This window comes from Hipposideros armiger, unplaced genomic scaffold (assembly GCF_001890085.2).
Source record: "Hipposideros armiger isolate ML-2016 unplaced genomic scaffold, ASM189008v1 scaffold_238, whole genome shotgun sequence".
NCBI lineage: Eukaryota > Metazoa > Chordata > Mammalia > Chiroptera > Hipposideridae > Hipposideros > Hipposideros armiger.
In genome coordinates, this window is record NW_017731588.1 from 787691 (window position 1) to 803922 (window position 16232).

Here is a 16232-nt window from a genome sequence, read left to right on the forward strand (position 1 = left end):
TGGTTGAGGTGGACAGTAGGGCTCCTGCAGCCAGAATGCCTGGGTCTGACCTGGCTCTACCACTTACTGGTTGTGTGACCTTGGGTAAGTCACTTTACCTCTCTGAACTTCAGTTTCCTCATCTGTAAAGGGTACGGACAAAAAGAGCATCTACCTCACAATTCTTTTGAGGACCAATGAGATCACTGCCTGGCACCCAAACCTGGGTGCCGAATGCTATCTGTTCTGTGGCATCATTAAAGGATCTGACGTTACTGGACTCTCTCAAGAACCCGTGAACCAGACAGAATGGGGATGATTCCCATTTTACAGATGAGGACACCTGAGGCCAAGGACCATCCCTTCATGGGTCAGACAGCAAATAGGTAGCAGAACCACAGGGTCCCGCAGGAGAAGGTCCAAAACCCTGAGCTCCCACCTTAGGTTCACCACACGCCATCTACTGACCAAGGCAAGGAAGTGGCCCCATACTTGAGAAAATGCACAGCCGCCAGGAGGACAGGTCCTCAGGAAGAACTTTCAGGCACAATCCCCAGGCGTTGCCAATAATCAAACAGCACCATCCTCCCGTTACCCCCGCTGCTGCTGGGATGGTCCAGATCACTGGGACCCAGGGATTCCACCTCCCATATTATTCAATTTGGAAAACTGAGGTCTGACTGGATGTCCTGTGGCAACTACGGCGACAGACAATTTGCCATATGTCCCAGGCCTGACTCAGGGAGGCAGATGAGGGCGTCCAGAAGCGTTAGCTTGTTATCTGGCTGCTTTGGGGGCTAGGGGGCTGCTCAGAGAGGGAAGTCTTCTGGTCCTACTTACCATGGTGGTGGATATGGTCTCCGTGGTGATGGAGGGAGCAGTTGTTATGAACTCTTTCCCCATTGGGGCAGTTCCATCAACCTGCTGGCCAGAGGAGGAGTCATCAGAAAGAGAGAGAGAGAGAGAGAGAGAGAGAGAGAGAGAGAGAGAGCGCACCAGATACACCTACAGACCTGACACCTGGGCTCATGGTATCCCTAGTTACAAAGTGACAGGCTGTGTGAATGAACATGCACTTGTTGGGGGTGGTGGCCACACAGAGACCAAACTGCAGTGGGGGGCCTCATAAGTCCTCCAGTTCATTTCAATTGTCTTATTTGACAAAGGAAAAATAATCCCAGACAATTTGACTGATTCCATCCAAATTTCCATGCATGTATTCCTTGACCTGGTGACCTCATTGCTAGGAATTCACCCTTTGGATATAAACTCTGCCAAGAAGTATGAACAAGGACGTTCGCTGCCGCACTCACTGATAACCGCCAAAGACAAACACAGCACAGGTCCGTCGACGGGAGACTGTGTGAAAAATGAGGGTCCACTCCTGAGTGGGACTCAGAAGAGTAAGGTGGGTCCATTTATGTTAGCAAGGAGTGAGCTCCAAGAAAATTGTTTTTTAAAAAGGTTAAGGTGTCCAAGAGAATCTCTTTTCTGTAAAGTTTTTAACTATCTAGAGATATTAAGTATATACGTTGGTAAATGGATACATATTTTTCTGGGAGGAATCACAAGATAAATTTCACTTGTTTCATTGGAATTTCCTCACTGTGAACATTTTGTTGTTGTTTTGATGTCCAATAAGGGTTACTGAGCTGTAGAATTTGGGGCCATTTTTAGTTTTCTGTATATTTCTCTGTGCGAAAACAGAACACACGTTACTAAAACAAAATAGGCCAGAGAGGGAACATGTTGCTTGAGGTCACACAGCTCGTCAGAACTCTAGGGTCTCGACCGCTGCGCTAGCAGCTTCATAAACCCCTATGCATGTTATAAAAGTGGGAGGGAAAAATTCTGGAAACGAGAGAGCTGCCTACATTGTGTTGGTTTACATCTAATTTTAGTCTTTGAGACAAAGACTGATCTCCAGAGCAAGAAAGCCCCCAGCATAGCAGCTCTTTTGGCCAGGAAGAGCCAAGACCCACCATCTCAATTTTCAAAATTTAAAAACCACAAAAGGAACTTAGGAAATGCACTGTATGTAGTACACCTATGTTAATTCATGACAGCCTTCTCCAAGGTACTAAGTATGCTGCATCTTGCTAAAACAAATGATTTGGGGTTTTTTTTTCAGTTTGTTCGTTTTGCCAATCTGATGTGGAACCCTCATGTATAAGAAAACAAACCAAGCCATTCTGACTGAAGTTGGACTAGGTTCTCACCCCTTCTCTCACCAAGCAGCCCCTGGGGTACTTGGGGTACGGGAAACCCCTCCAATTCCTTCAAACAATCTAAAGCCACGGTCCTAATCCACTAGCCACTAGTCCCTATAAAAACTCACAGGAGGACAAGGGGAGACATGATCGTCGCCGTTTTACAGATGGGGGAGTTGAGGCTTTAGGACGTGCAGTCTGCACAGGACAGCAACCCACTCGGCCGCCCACTCCTAGAGCTCAGAGAGGACAATAAAGCTCTGAAGAGTATCGGGGTTGAAATAGGACTCTGGGGGAGCCAAGGTGGCAAGGGTTGGCCCAGGGGCTTGTCCACGGTGGGGAGCCCACCCCCAATGCCTAACACCTGTGCTCAGGGTCCACTGGAAGGCTCAGGTCACCTGGGTGTCCACAGTGGTGACTCTGGTCTGTAGTACCGCCTCTGGCTCGATCTTCTTCCTGATGGCCAGGCTGCTGACAGTCATGGTTTCCGTTTTCACGGGCTGTAGGGAGATGAGGGAGGACACTTCATAACTCAAGCCCAGGCATGACTCCTGTTCCTGGGCAGCTGTGGTATAGGGTCAGCAGGTTAGCTCCCACCCCTGCAGCTGGCTAAGTCTCCGGAAGGGTACGCAGGTCAGGGCAAAAGAGGCATGGTGTGATATCCCAGACGAACGGCACAAGAGGAGAGCCCGGACTGCCAGCAGCAGCCAGCCAGGCCTGCCCGTGACCCTGCACCACACCGTCTCGTGGTGGCTATATGCCGTTTTCTTGGTTACCATTCACAGAACATCTACTATTCAATGGATATTCTCTGTGCTGGGCCCCACGCTAAGTACTTTCCCTAGATAGATAATGTCACTGAATCCTGAATAACTCCAATGGTTATGCCACCACCTCTTAGCTGCTTCATGTGAACTGTTCTTTAGAGCAGGAGTCACACACCCGGAGGCCCACGGGGGCAGGCAGGAGATAGAAACAAGTGACATGGGCTTGGGGAGGCCTGGGGTAAATTGGAGAGCACATGGGGTTCCACTCAGGTTTCGCCAACTCTGGCCATGGCTTCTGAGTGACGGGATCATCTGATCTTTTTAAATGATATTAAAAAAACAAAACAAAAAACAACCCGGATTTCATATTCAATGCCCTGATTTTTAAATCAAGGTCGAAGAAAACATCTGCTGGCCAGACCTGGCCGAGAGCCACCAGTTTACAACCTCTACTCTAGAAGTCTTAAGTAAAATGATCATTTTTTTTCTGAGTCCTCCACTGAGCCCAATTCATGGCTATGCACACAGCAGGTACGAACATATGTGAGCTGAATGAATGAATGAAAGCTAGCTTGTCATGTGGTTGGGTGGGTGGTGACAGGGATGCTACTAGATGGTTGTAACCTGGAGATCAAGCCATTCGTTTCATTAATCCTCTGTTGGTGCCTGGGATGTGCAGGCTGAGAGGAACTGTCGCCTGGTAGGAGGGCAGACCTGTCAGCCGCTAACCTGGCTACTTGGGATACTGCCAGGGGCAGAAGCATTACCGAGCCAGGGGGCTGTGGAGGGGCCAGTACTTCCACCCAGGGCAGTTGGGAAAGCGTTTGCTAGGGAAGTGGTCTCTAAACTCTGTCCTGGAATATGACAAGTTTGCAAGGCAGAGAAAGGGAGGATAACCCTTCTAGCAGAGGGTACAGGATGGTGGGAAAGCCCAGAGTGGATGAGTTCATGCTTCAATGCCTGGAAGATGGGGAAGGGAAGTATGGTGGGAGGTAGACTGGGGCTGGAAGAGATGAGGGAGCAAAGGAATAACGGGAACAAAGATCCTTTGAAGGAAGGACATAGGGCAGAGAGGCCCAGACATAGTCCAGCCCTGTATCGCCCACAGGGATGACGTCTCCTCTTCTCTAGGAGTTTCCACATGACCCCAGGGCCAGATGGACTTAAGACTCCTTCCCTAGGAAGCCCAGGCCGCAGGGAGAGGAGGCCAGGCCAGGATCAGGAAAAACCATCGACTTTCAGACCGGGCTGCAGGCGCCCCCGGGAGTCCACAGTACATGCTCTCTGCAGTGCCATGCAACGCAGGCAGGGAGAGGTGGGTTCGGAGGGTTCGAGTAAGACCAGACTGCCAGTCATCACTTGACCTCGGGTAAGCGATGGAGTCACAGGGTTAAAACGCCAAGGAGCGAAGGTTAGGGGGAAACCCGAGATGGCAAACATGCGAGCACAGAACCATGCTGTTCTGCAGAGGGGCAGTCATGCAACACGAAGACAGAGCTTCATTCAGGCGGAGGGACTCTGGGCTGCAGGCTGGCGGCTCAGTCTTCTCAAAGACGACCCAGGGCCCTCTGAACATGCAGTGCCCGGTCGGCCCGGTCGTGATGATACTCCACTGTACCTCAAACTGGGGCATATCCGGGGTGGAGCAGGCCCCTCGATCTGGGCTGTCCTCGATGCCCCCGGACTCGTCATCCTGGCTGGGGCCCCTCTTGCTGAGATCCCGGGAGAACACCAGGCCCTCGGTTTCGGAGTCGCTTTTGTCTCGGTCAAGCTCGGGCAGGCTGCGGGAGAAGTCTTCGAAGGCGCTGCCGTGGTAGTCACCGATGACAGTGAAGTCGACCTCAGCCTCCAGGCTAGACGTGGAGCTGACCGTGATGCTGGAGCACTTACGCTCAATGGCCAGGTGGTTGTCCTTCAGGAACACCGCGTCCCTCTCCTGGTCCTGGTCCTCGTCTCCTGTGTCACTCTCTGGGGCCCTGGGACGTGGGGGTTTGACTTTCTCTTCCAAGCCCTCCCTCAGCCCTGCTCTCTATAGCCAGATAAAATCAAAGGAATGGGGGGCATGGGACGAGAGGGAGAGAAGGAGAGAGGGAGAGAGAAAAAGAGAGAGAGAGAGAGAGATCAAGATGGTGAATGACATAAGACATCTTGACGCCATGTTGATGTCCCAAATGGAAGAGCAGGTCAGAAAAACAAAAAACACCCCCCAGGAAAGGTTCCTTGACGTCATAACAAGCACAAAAACCCAGAAAACTTCTCAAGAGTAGGGATATTCCTTTTTGAGGGTCTCCTGCTGATGGCAAAGCAAGTACAAAGCAAACATCCTGCCAGCTGGTCCTGGACAGGAGGTTCCATCCAACGTTTGGATCTGGGAGCTGATCAGAAGCGGCGTTGCGCACAAGGCAGGGGTGGGAGCCGGCGTCCCGGGCCCATCCGCACAGGCTGGCATCGAGAGACAGAAACCAAGGAGGGAGACCCAGGGATCAAGGAAACCCAGGCGGGGAAAGGCAGAGAGGCTGGAGCCAAGAGCTTTGAGGAACAAAGAGGGAGCCATCATGGTTTGTCAATTCCACTGAGTCTCCATGGGAGGGGGTCTGCATTATCTTGAGGGAGGAACAATACGGGGTAATTCCTGGGAGCTGGGCTCCATGAGTGGGCCGGCGGGCAGGCCACAGAGTGGAGGTTCTGGTCCCATCAGTGTAATTGACAACAGCAGGCCAAGGAAATGCTGGAGGGCAACTCTTGTCTGACATATACGTACCTCTCACCTGGCCTGTCAGGGATTAAACACCGCACACACATTTGGGGCCGGTTCATGACATTTCTTTTTAAGACCAATCTAACACCCACCAAATATTTTTCAAGTACTTGGCATCAGGTTCTAGAGATCTAGTGCACTTAAGAGATTCACTTGCTTAACAAGCGTCCATTTAGCCAGTTTCTGGAAGGCGGAGAGGTGTGAGGACACATTCCAGACAAGCCACAGTTGAGCTGCCACAGAAGCACCGCCAGAGCAGGTGGGAAGCTAAGGCAGTGATGCACCCTGGCCAGGTGATGACCGGGTCATCAGGGCACCAAGGGGCTACAGAGACCTGAGAGCCTGAGGGGCTGGCGAATCTCAGGCGCCCCCCTTTCCCAAGGGGGTTCACTGCTATACTGCTGATGTGCTTCTCTTCCCTGATCGCTTCTCCGGATTTGTTCTGGATTAGAGAAGATAGTTAGTCTTACGGAGGCAGAAAGGAACTTGGTACGGGGACCGAGAGGGAACCGGAAGTGAAAGATGGAAACCTCTGGACTGTCAGCTTCCCCAAGGCAGGAGAACCAGGGAAGGAAAAGGAAGTAGGGAGGTCATTGGACAAGCCAAGCCAAACAAGTAGGAACCCGGCAGGTGGGGGCAGCAAGGCAAAGCAAGTGTGTAGTTTGCTGGCGGTGGTGCCACCTTCTCCATGGGGGCTATGTGACCCTCTGGGTACCAGGTCACACCAAAACCCGAGGGTCTTTATGGCTAAGCTCGCATGGGCAGAGCAGATGAGCCCATCATTCTGCATGGGCTACTGTCAGGTGCATTTAGGGAAAATGACTCACAGGGATGGCCAAGCAGCTTCTCACTGCACTAATGACGAGGCGCCACTAAAGCATGCTTCTAATGAGCTACGCGGCATGCTGTCAGCTCCCCTGGCTGGGGGCGGAGGTGGGGGTGGGGGCTCACGTGGCCAGTTCCCCCAATAGCTTCCTCCAGCGTCGTTTCACAGCCTGAATCTGGGGACACGAGTTCGAGTTCCATGCATCCTTCATGGTGGGATGTGGTAGAAATGGCCTCCCTGAAGTGTCTGGTAGCAGGCGGCATCGTTGAGAGCTCTGTGGCCTTAGGGCTGGCAAGGTCGCTGAGGGGCTGGAGTTGGACGAAGCCCAAGTCTAAAAGCTTATTCCGCTGTTGCTCTACCTGCCCCAGGGCAGCCTCTGAAGACACCTCATTGGGAGAGACCCTTGCTTCACCCTGACTCACTCGGCGAGTTTCAGCTCCTTGAGTCTCAAAGATCCGAATTTTGTTGGCCACGGATGTCTTGCTAATATCTTCCAGGGAGCCCTCTTGGCACCCAACCTGGAAAAGGGTCATCTCCTTTTGCTTCCCTGAAGGGAACCCCAATCCCAGGGGTACAGCCCCCTCGATTTCTTCAAGGACAACTCTGGGCTTTCTGCTGGTGACGGGAGGCGCCCTGCGCTCACCTCCGTCCAGAGTTGCAACCGGCTCGACTCGTTCCTTGGGGTCTGGGCGTTCTTTAGGAGGATGGACATGTTTGAGAAACACAGGGGATTCTTCTCCAAAGGTATCCCCAAGCTGCAAAGGCTCCCCTGACCCACAAGGGGCTGCGCTTGGAGAAGCTTCCTCTGGAGGTGCCTGAGCATGAAAGGGGCCAGGGGAGGTTGGGGGTGGGTTGATCACCTCCATCTGAAGAAATGCCATCTGAACCTTGCTGTCCTCTGTCACAGGTTCTCCTATGTGGCTGTGAACCAGTGCCCTGTCTTTGGACAGGAAGTTACCTCTATCAGGTCTGGCTGGCTTCCATGGAACGGCACAAACAGGGAGGTCTGGGCTCACACCCCGTCCTCTGTGAGGTGAGTGATTCTTCCATCCTGCTGGGGGACCTTTCTCAGCCTTTCCCATCAAATCTCCACTCCTGGAGGTCTCGTCCTCTGCGGCGATGGTGGGTGCTGGGTGGGTAAACTCTTCTTCCACCCCCCACCCAGCTTCTTCCCAGACCTGAGCAAATGTCTGCCCTGGAGGACATCCCTTACCAAGCTGCTCAACAAAGACCTCCAGGTCATCCGGTCTTCTGTGGTTCCAGGGGGGTCCTGCCCCTTCCTCCAAGGAAGCTTTGTGGGCTTCACGGTCTTCGTCCTTGTTGCTGCCAGAGGGTGCAGGAGAGTCCCACGGGTCTGAGGAATTCAGCTCAGAGCTCTCTGCAAACTCCTCTGAGAGCTCCGGCCTGGTCTTGTCTCCAGGAGGGCCTTCCAGGCGTTCGTCTCTCTCCTCCAGTGGCGGAGGGAGGATATGGTCTTCAAAATCTTTCTCTCCATAGTTTAAATAGAAACTTCTCTCTGCAAAGGAAGTATCGGTTTCATCACTCGAGTCGGCTCTGGCTTCCACGTGGGCTGGATCCAGCAGAAACGACTGGAGTCCTCCCTTGTCAGAGGCTGGAGAGGGGACATCCGCCTCTGCTGGCCTGGTCCCCGGGACAGTGGGTCTTCTGCAAGTCTGGAACTCCTCCAGCTCCTTCCTCAGCTCCGTCTGGCCCTCCAGCTGACCACCTGAGACCTGGGGATCTCTGACAGTTGCCTCCCCAGTGCCCACCCTGAACTGAGTGCTGTCAAGCTTTTCTGCCAGCGTGCATCCTGCAGCCAGAGAAGCCCCTCCTGGGCTCTCCCTGACCCAGGGGCCTTCCTCCCACACCGACTCAAAGTCTTCGGGGCTTGCGATCATTCTTCCTTTTTGCTGGGTATTTGCTCTTCGGGCTCCCACTATTTCTTCTGTGGCCACTTCAACTTTGAACTTGTCCACTAGTACATCTACCTTGGAGAGTCTGCCATCAGCAAGGATATCTGCGAGGCCTGCCTCACTTTCTTCCTGCTGCGCGGGGGCCATGGTTACAAGTCGGAGCTCTTCTGGCCTAGTGTACTTTCTTTCAATAAGTACCCAATGCTCTGAACCCTGTGTTTCAATCAGAGCAAGAAGAGTTAACATGGAATAGCAGGCACCTGAAGGGCGGGTCAGCTTTTCCCTCTGCGAGAAGGGACCGATCTACCACTGAAAGGCCAACACGTCCCCAGGATGGGCTGGGGAGAGGAAGGCCTGACCATGCTAGTCAGCCGCGTCAAGGCTACTCTTCCCATCAGAGCACCCGACAAATTATTTGCCAACTCCCTTCAACCACCGCCCCAACTCGGTAAAATGGGATGAGATCTCCCGCCCTCCCCGTGTTAACCATGAGGAAATGGAGATCCATGGATGGGCCAGGACCCTATCGCTGCCTCTTTTAATAATGTAACTGCCGGGGCGGCCGGTTAGCTCAGTGGGTTAGAGCGCGGTGCTCATAACACCAAGGTTGCCGGTTCGATCCCCACATGGGCCACTGAGTTGCACTCTCCGCAACTAGATTGAAACAACTACTTGACTTGGAGCTGATGGGTCCTGGGAAAACACACTGTTCCCCAATAAAATTAAAACTAATAATAACAATATAACTGCCACAGTCAGAGGGGAAAGTAGCTGACATCACATGGAATCTTTGAATGTTAGAGCCAAAAGAGCTCCTAAGCCACCTCCAGTCTAATCTCATCATTGTGCAAATGAGTAAACTGAGGCTGAGAGAAAGTCAGTGACTTACCCAAAGTCACGGTCAGTTGATGATAGAGTCAGGAAAAGAATGCTTGATTTTTGATGCCTGAGATCCTTGCTGACTTATCTCACATCCTATGGGATATGGGTCCCAACTGTGATCTAAGGTCAGTCAAGTTGAGGGGGGGCAGTGAGTTAAGTGTCATAGGCTACAGCCTGAAATCTGACCTTTCTGCAAGAGCTTCTGGGAAGGAAAGAGAGTAGAACAAAAAGAGCCAAACGGCCAGCTTCTAGAGGCTAGTGCCAGTCCTCACAACAGCTTGAACTTCGTGGGGGTTCATTCCCAAAGAAACAGATACTAAGGCCTCTTCTTGAGGAATTCTAACAAAATCCCCAAAAAGAATAGAAAAGGACTGACCAGAACACATCACGGAAGGAAACAATCTAAAGATCTGGGCATCATCATGGGTCAAAAGCACCAACAAGAGGATAGCACTGTCAAACCATCAACAAAACAGCCCTCCACCCCCCATAGGGTCCTTCAAACAATGCTTAGGAGGGGGCAATGGACTTCTGGAATCATTCACAAAGCAAGAAGACCACTGGGATTTTGATCTTACAGCTACAGGATACGTTATTCACACAAAATCTGAATGAAGTCCAATAAGAAATACAAATACGAGGCTGCCCTGTTAAAGTTTGGGGCCTGGTCTGTCCTCGTGACCTGAGGTACCTCCCTCCTTTGAAATCAACTGCTCTGAGTGAAGCCCCTCGTGATACAGATGTGGACACTGAGGCCTAGAGAAGGTAAGCGCCAGGCCCAAGGTCAGAGAGCGAGCCAGTGGTAAAGGCAAAGCCCGATCTCGGACCCCAAGTTCTGTGAGGTGTATCCACGGTAAGATACACCCCAAACTGCTCCCAAGAACGGGCGGGAGGGAGGCTTATATGGCCTTGGGCTCTGATTCAGGTTATGACTTGGTGAGGAGTCTGTCGGATCCCACAAGATCTAAAGAATTCTGAAGGATCAAGGGAGCACTGTAAGCCCTCTCATCCCCACTCCATTTTAGCAAGACCTCCATGATGTCAGGGAAGCAAACCTCATTAAGGGAATCTCGCCAACAGAACAGATACTAGGAAAGGGGGAAAGGCCCAGTAAAGTGAGGCGTAGTTTCCTGAGATTTCACTTCAGCATGTTAAGCCTTCAGGACAGCAGCATTTGAACCATGCTGGAGAGAAGTGTCTCGAGAGACTGTGGAAGCTGGTCTCTCTTCTCTTCTGCTTGGGAAATGGGTGCCTTGAGCTGCTCCCATTTCGGCTTGTACTGACATCATCGGCCTGGCAGTGATGGCCAACGATGGTCCATGGGACCCTTTCAGGGACATTCCTGCCCCAAATCTAACTAGAAACTAGAACCTTAGGAACTAGGCTGAGTGGGGTGAGAGCTGGCACAGAACAGAGAAAGAAAGGTTGTGTAGGAAGAAAAACGGAAGCATGGACTTATATTTCGTTACTTAGCGCCAGGCAATGTCAGCCCTTTGTCTAAGGTATTCAATTTAACCCAAATGGCATCCTGTTACCCTTATTTCACTGTTACCCGTATTTCAGAAGGGGAAACTGAGGCGCCGAGGGGAGGTGGCTTGCACAGATGGCAGAGTGAGCACTGAAGGAAGAAGCAGCAGATCTGCTTCTAACAAGTGAAAGTAGATATGTAGGATCCTAAAGAGAGAAAAAAAGACTGAACTAAAAAAAAGACAAGCTTTGCTGGCACCAAGACATTGGCAGAGCCGCACCTGGCCCTGGGGACTGGTATGAAAGTCGTTCTGACCAGATTACAGGCTGGGATGATGTCAGGGAAGCCCCACAGCCATTTTTTCCACTGAGCCAAGGGCCCCTCAGTGCCTGCTCAGAGCGCTCCCTGCTATCAAGTGGAGGCACTGGGGCAAGACTGGCCGTGAAACAGAAACTGGGAGTGGAGGTGGAGCCAATTCTGTTCCCACACAAGCCACCGACAAGGAGAAAGTCTCCAGCCAGGCAGTTCTGCTGACTTGGGGCTGTTCAGGCCCCATCTGGGGCTCTCGGTCATATTTTGGGCCCTGCTCTGTGCAGGACACCCCCAGGGAGGGTGGGGAGTCCAGGACAAGAAGCCCTCTAGAAGTCATGTCCTGGAAGAAACTGTTGAAGAGGGGAGGCTGGTGCTCAACCCCGAAGGGCCTTCCTGGAGGAGGGTACAGAGCAGATCTAAGGGACAGAGCGAGGCCCCTAGGCAGATAATTCAATATGAGAACTTCCCAATGATGACTGAAGGCAAAATAAGCTTCCATTAAGAACAAGAGCCCCCTGTGTGGACAGATGACTTTCAGGGGTGCTGAGGAAGGGCACACATCCTCCCCCTCCTCAGGATGGGCACCTGTCCTTGGATCTCAGAGCATCTCTGTTCCCCTCACCCCGGGATGCTGTTGACTGCTGTCCAACTTTTCTCTCAAGAGAGCGCTGGCAGTTTCCGTTTTTATTTTTTACATTGAGGAAACACCAGAGTACAACTATGATTTATGTTTTATCACTTATGTAGCTGACTCATGTCTCTTTTACAGTTCCAGCATGTTTTCAGCAGCTACAAACTTTTTCTCTGGGAATTGCAAAAGGGATACGCCCTCACACACACCGTGTCAGCAGAGGAGGCTCGATATCCAGGAGAAGGAAGTTTCGCCCAAACGACTGGTCAGTACCTTCCGGTCCTCACAGTCTATGACGTCCCAGCAGAGAGGGAGGACACAGCCCCCTGCTCCCTGGGCCTGGATCCCACCTAGCATCCATGCAGGAGGGGAAGTTGCAAGAACCCCCGACCTGCTGCCGTCCTGGGAACAGGAGCAATGCCTCCTCGTTCAGAATGCTTGCCTGACCAACAGCTCTACAGCCGCAAGGATGCTCCTTGGAGCAAGACGCTCATTTTGCCTGCCTGGAGACCCTGAAAGACCCAAGCTCCAAGGGGAGTTTAGAGAAGATGGAGGTGGGGGATGAGATGCTATCCCCTAACTAGCCAAGGCTAGACCTTCCTCAGGCCTCTGAACAGAGAAGGGACCTCAGGGCAGACAGCATTTAGGAGTGATGACACCTGTCCCAAGCTTAGAAGGCAGACCCTGCCTCTCGTCACCTGCCTCAGCAGGGCCTGAGGGGAGACCAGAGGTAACTCAGGTTGTTCTGTCTTCGCTGCATTTCAGTCCTGATTCCTGGGAGACAATGGATGAGGGAGGGGTCTGCCCTTTATGGACCCCTGGAACGAGGAGGCTTACTTGTCGCAGCATGGGGACAATATGGGCTACCCACTGCACCCATCTGTATGACCGAGTCTGGTCCATCCCCCTCACCCGAGAGAAAGGGCTGTCTTAAGACCATTGGGTGGTTTTGGGTGGGCAGGGAGGTAATGACAGTAACCTCAGGAGATGCTGCGAGGCTTTTCTGAGTGAACACTTCCAAGCCTGCGGCCATCCCAGGCTCAGGTGCCAAGTTCTGCTGAGAGGTGTCCTGGGTCCTCTGGGACTGCAGGGGAGGCCCAAGGCCAGAGGAAAGGGAAAGAGGGAGAAAGGGAAGGAGAGACAGAGAGGGAGAGAGAGAAAGCAGGAGAGACACACACACACAGAATCTGTAAATAGCCCAGCTTTGTAAATCGCACATCCTTAGGGTTTATGGGTTAGGTCAGGAAGGAGCCACGCTGCCGTGGAGAGGAATAGAAAGGAACTGCCCCTCCAAACCACACAAGGTAGGGAGGCCCAGGTTGGCAGCCGGCCCAGCCAGCACCGTGGCTTTGGGCCTTTCCTCATGGCCTGCCGGCTCTCCTTCAAGAGGTTTTGGAGCCACACCACTTACACTCCGGTTCCAAGTCCCCTCTGTTTTCGATGATGGTTCAAGCCTACAGTTTGGGTCTCAGCCCCATTTAAAAACTTATTTTTGAGAAGGAAACCTGGGCTTGGCAAATGGGAACTCTTCTTTATAGCCTGGAGTCCCTAGTTTGGTTTTAAGTTCCTACCATTTTCCCCTTGGCCCAACAATTTATGAGGAATCTGCTGGGAACTCTGGATGAAACACCCCTGCAGGGCATCCCCCACAAAGCCCATATTTGGATCAGCGGTTCTAGTTACCATCAGCAATGGCCCCGTGACCAACCGCATGCCACGCTTTCCAATGAAGAAAGTACATTTATTCCCATTATTTTGCTCAACCTTCCCAATAACCCTATGGGTGGCAGTTTTGGTCCCCGTTAGATGAACCGACTAGCCAGTGAGGCTGAGAGAGGTGACGTCATGTGTTCAAGGACCAGTCCAGTCCCTGGCTATGGGGCTACTCCCCATCTTCCAAATCTTCAAGGGTATCTACTAAATGCCGATGGGACCTGTAAGCCACTTAAATGGTCCATTGCTCCAAGGGGAGCTTCTGGGCCAGACTTCTTTCCAGCAGCGGACTACACTTCTTGGCCCAGCAGTGGGTGGGAAGACAGGAGGTGGAACAGACACTCCACCTTTTAATGAACCACCTCTAGCAGTTCCAGCTGTCACCAGCAGGTGGGGTACCCCCCTAAGCCAGGCTGCTCTGAGGCACCCCTATGCTCCAGAGCCCAGCTCCCCAGGGCTCATCGCACTCTTCTCTGCTGGAGTCTGACCCTTTGGGAAACCTCTGCATCCCACTTCACCCACTTCAGGACTGAACAGAGGCCATTCTGGTCAAGTCTCCCCCAGGCAGGAGGGGCGGGGCGTGTCACTGGGTCACTAGACCAGCCCCCATGGCCCACTCCAGGGCCTTCAGGGTCTTGTTAGTGCCAGGGGTGACCACAGAAACCCACCGTAGGTGAAGAGATCTGCCTTCCTCCATGGCACCAGCCTTAAAGGCCCCCAGAGCATCCCTAACTTTGTGAATCACCAGCCAAGGCGCTACCAGAGCAGCCACACTGGACGAGGCCATCTGTTATCTGGCAAACCGAAGCCATGGGGCGTGCTGAGTCCAGCAAATGCTCTGCTTATTAGATCATGGCGGCATCACCAATTGTCAAAGCATTAGAGGGCAGCACACACGCAGCTGACTCAATACCTGGTCTTCACATGATTTGGTCTGTGCTCCCAGGCACCTGTGATTTAATAGCAACTACAACACCTGGGATACGAGAAAATCAGGTCCTGGCTCCTCTTCTATCAACTATGACACTAAACAAGTCCTTCTTCTTCTGGGCCTCAGGGCCCCATCTGTAAAATGATGACCTGAACCAGGCAGGTTCCGAGGGTCCGTCCAACTTTAAAAGAGAATCTGATTCAAAGTTAACCCTCTGTGTGAGAGTCCCCGAACTCTCAAAATGAAACAACAGTAACTCATACTGAGCACTTAGGTCCTCTGCCGGTCCCTCCATGCTTTATCTCATTCGAGCCTCACAATATTCCTAACAAGTAGGTACTTTTATGACCTCCCAACAGAGGCTCGGAGAGGTTAAGTAACAAGCCCAGAATCATCCAGCTAGCAGGTAGCAGGGCCAACATTCAAACCCAGGCGGTGTAAGCCTAGAACCCAGTCGAGTAGGAGCACAGTAAGCAGAGGCGCTAGAGAGAAAACACCTAAGCGTAAGTGGGAGTAAATATTGCTGAGATTTAGCAGTGCTAACGATGACAGCTTGGGATTATAAATATAGGAACTCTCAAGATCCTGTCTTTCTCGTTTTCAATTGAGAAGCACCCCATACTTTCCGTCCTGAAAGGCAGGTCGTGTGGGACCCTTTTCTGAAGCATTAGGAGCAGCTCGGACTTTCCTAGAGGATCCGTTCCCCTCTATGGGCTCTGAGGATCCTTCCAGGAGGGAACACCCCCCCGCCCCGCCCCAAATCTGTGTTTTCGCAATAGGCATGAAAGGATCTGGTTACTGGATGGAACTACCCCATTCTTAAAGTTGAATGCACAGGAGAATCGCCTGGGGCACTTGCACTTGTTTCAAATGCTGATTCCAGGGCTCTACCTCCTATATTTTGATTCAGGAGGTCTGATGTGGGGCCTCAGAACTTGCATTTCTAATAAGCACCCCTTCCCCTTTATACTCTGGCTGATGGAAGGGGACCGCACCAAGCTACCGTGAGTCTTCTGTTTTTTCAAGGTGATCCCTAGGGCCCCAGATTCCAAGATTTAGTGACTGTCTTTCTCAGCCTAACTGGCCACCCTAACCCCATGATCACCTTATGGAGCAATGGAGGGCAGGTATAGAGGTGTGGAGGGTGAGAGTAAGTCAGTACAGAGCAACCTTCCCCACCCTCTTTACCCAAGGCCTCTGTTGAGGGGTTTGGGGTGAGACCTACCTCGTTGGCTTTCTCAGGGGTGCCCTTGGGGGAGGGGGAGGCGGGCGAGGACGGCAGCCTGCGCTCCCGCTCCCAGTCTCGATCCCGGTGGATCAGTTTGCTGTTGGGTTCCTTCAGGGTCCTCTTGAGCTCATTGATGCTGGCCTGGTGCTTCAGCAAGACATCCTCGGGCTTGTCTAAGAACTAGGGATGGATGGAAAGGACAGCCAGGCATTAGAGGGACGGGATACAGGGTGTGGTGAAGATGGCAACACTCACCATCGCTGCCCCACATCAGCAAGGTGATTCCCACCCATGACTCTGTGTCACCCTCACAGCGCCCCATGAGCCAAGCAGGGCAGGGGTGTTAGCCCCAAGAAGTGCACAAAGCATTTAAGATTAAAAAGCGTTGACTTCTGGTCAAGCACCACCTTTTCTTTTCTGCGGCCTGGTTCCCAGCCTTGGAACACCCAAGTCAACACAAACCCCACAGGTCTGGGTAAGTTCCCTTTGGTGCCGTGAGCCCAGTCTTAGCCATAGAGGTGACTTCCCTTTGCTCACAACCAAAACACAGTGAGAGCTTGCCAATCCTGTTCACTGGGCAGCTTGGGCCCACTCCGTGGCCTTCCAGATCCTGG

At 52.4% G+C, this 16232-nt stretch overlaps 1 protein-coding gene across 19 annotated transcripts in view; it reads right to left on the reverse strand.

The window, feature by feature from the left end:
• The window catches only part of EPB41L1 (erythrocyte membrane protein band 4.1 like 1), a 128581-nt gene that overhangs the window by 19563 nt on the left and 92786 nt on the right, over window positions 1-16232 (reverse strand). For 10 of the 19 annotated variants that reach the window (XR_002125418.1, XM_019655260.1, XM_019655258.1 and 7 more), the window contains 7 exons: window positions 15616-15798; window positions 12726-12830; window positions 6666-8666; window positions 6049-6156; window positions 4575-4985; window positions 2588-2689; window positions 820-903 (listed from right to left, as the gene is read on the reverse strand). Coding sequence is in view for 18 of the 19 variants with exons in the window: in XM_019655260.1 (XP_019510805.1) it covers window positions 820-903; window positions 2588-2689; window positions 4575-4985; window positions 6049-6156; window positions 6666-8666; window positions 12726-12830; window positions 15616-15798 (2994 nt within the window). In the remaining variant the exon portion in view is untranslated. The remainder of the gene's footprint in view (window positions 1-819; window positions 904-2587; window positions 2690-4574; window positions 4986-6048; window positions 6157-6665; window positions 8667-12725; window positions 12831-15615; window positions 15799-16232) is intronic. The other 9 variants (XM_019655272.1, XM_019655271.1, XM_019655270.1 and 6 more) reach the window with 6 other exon arrangements.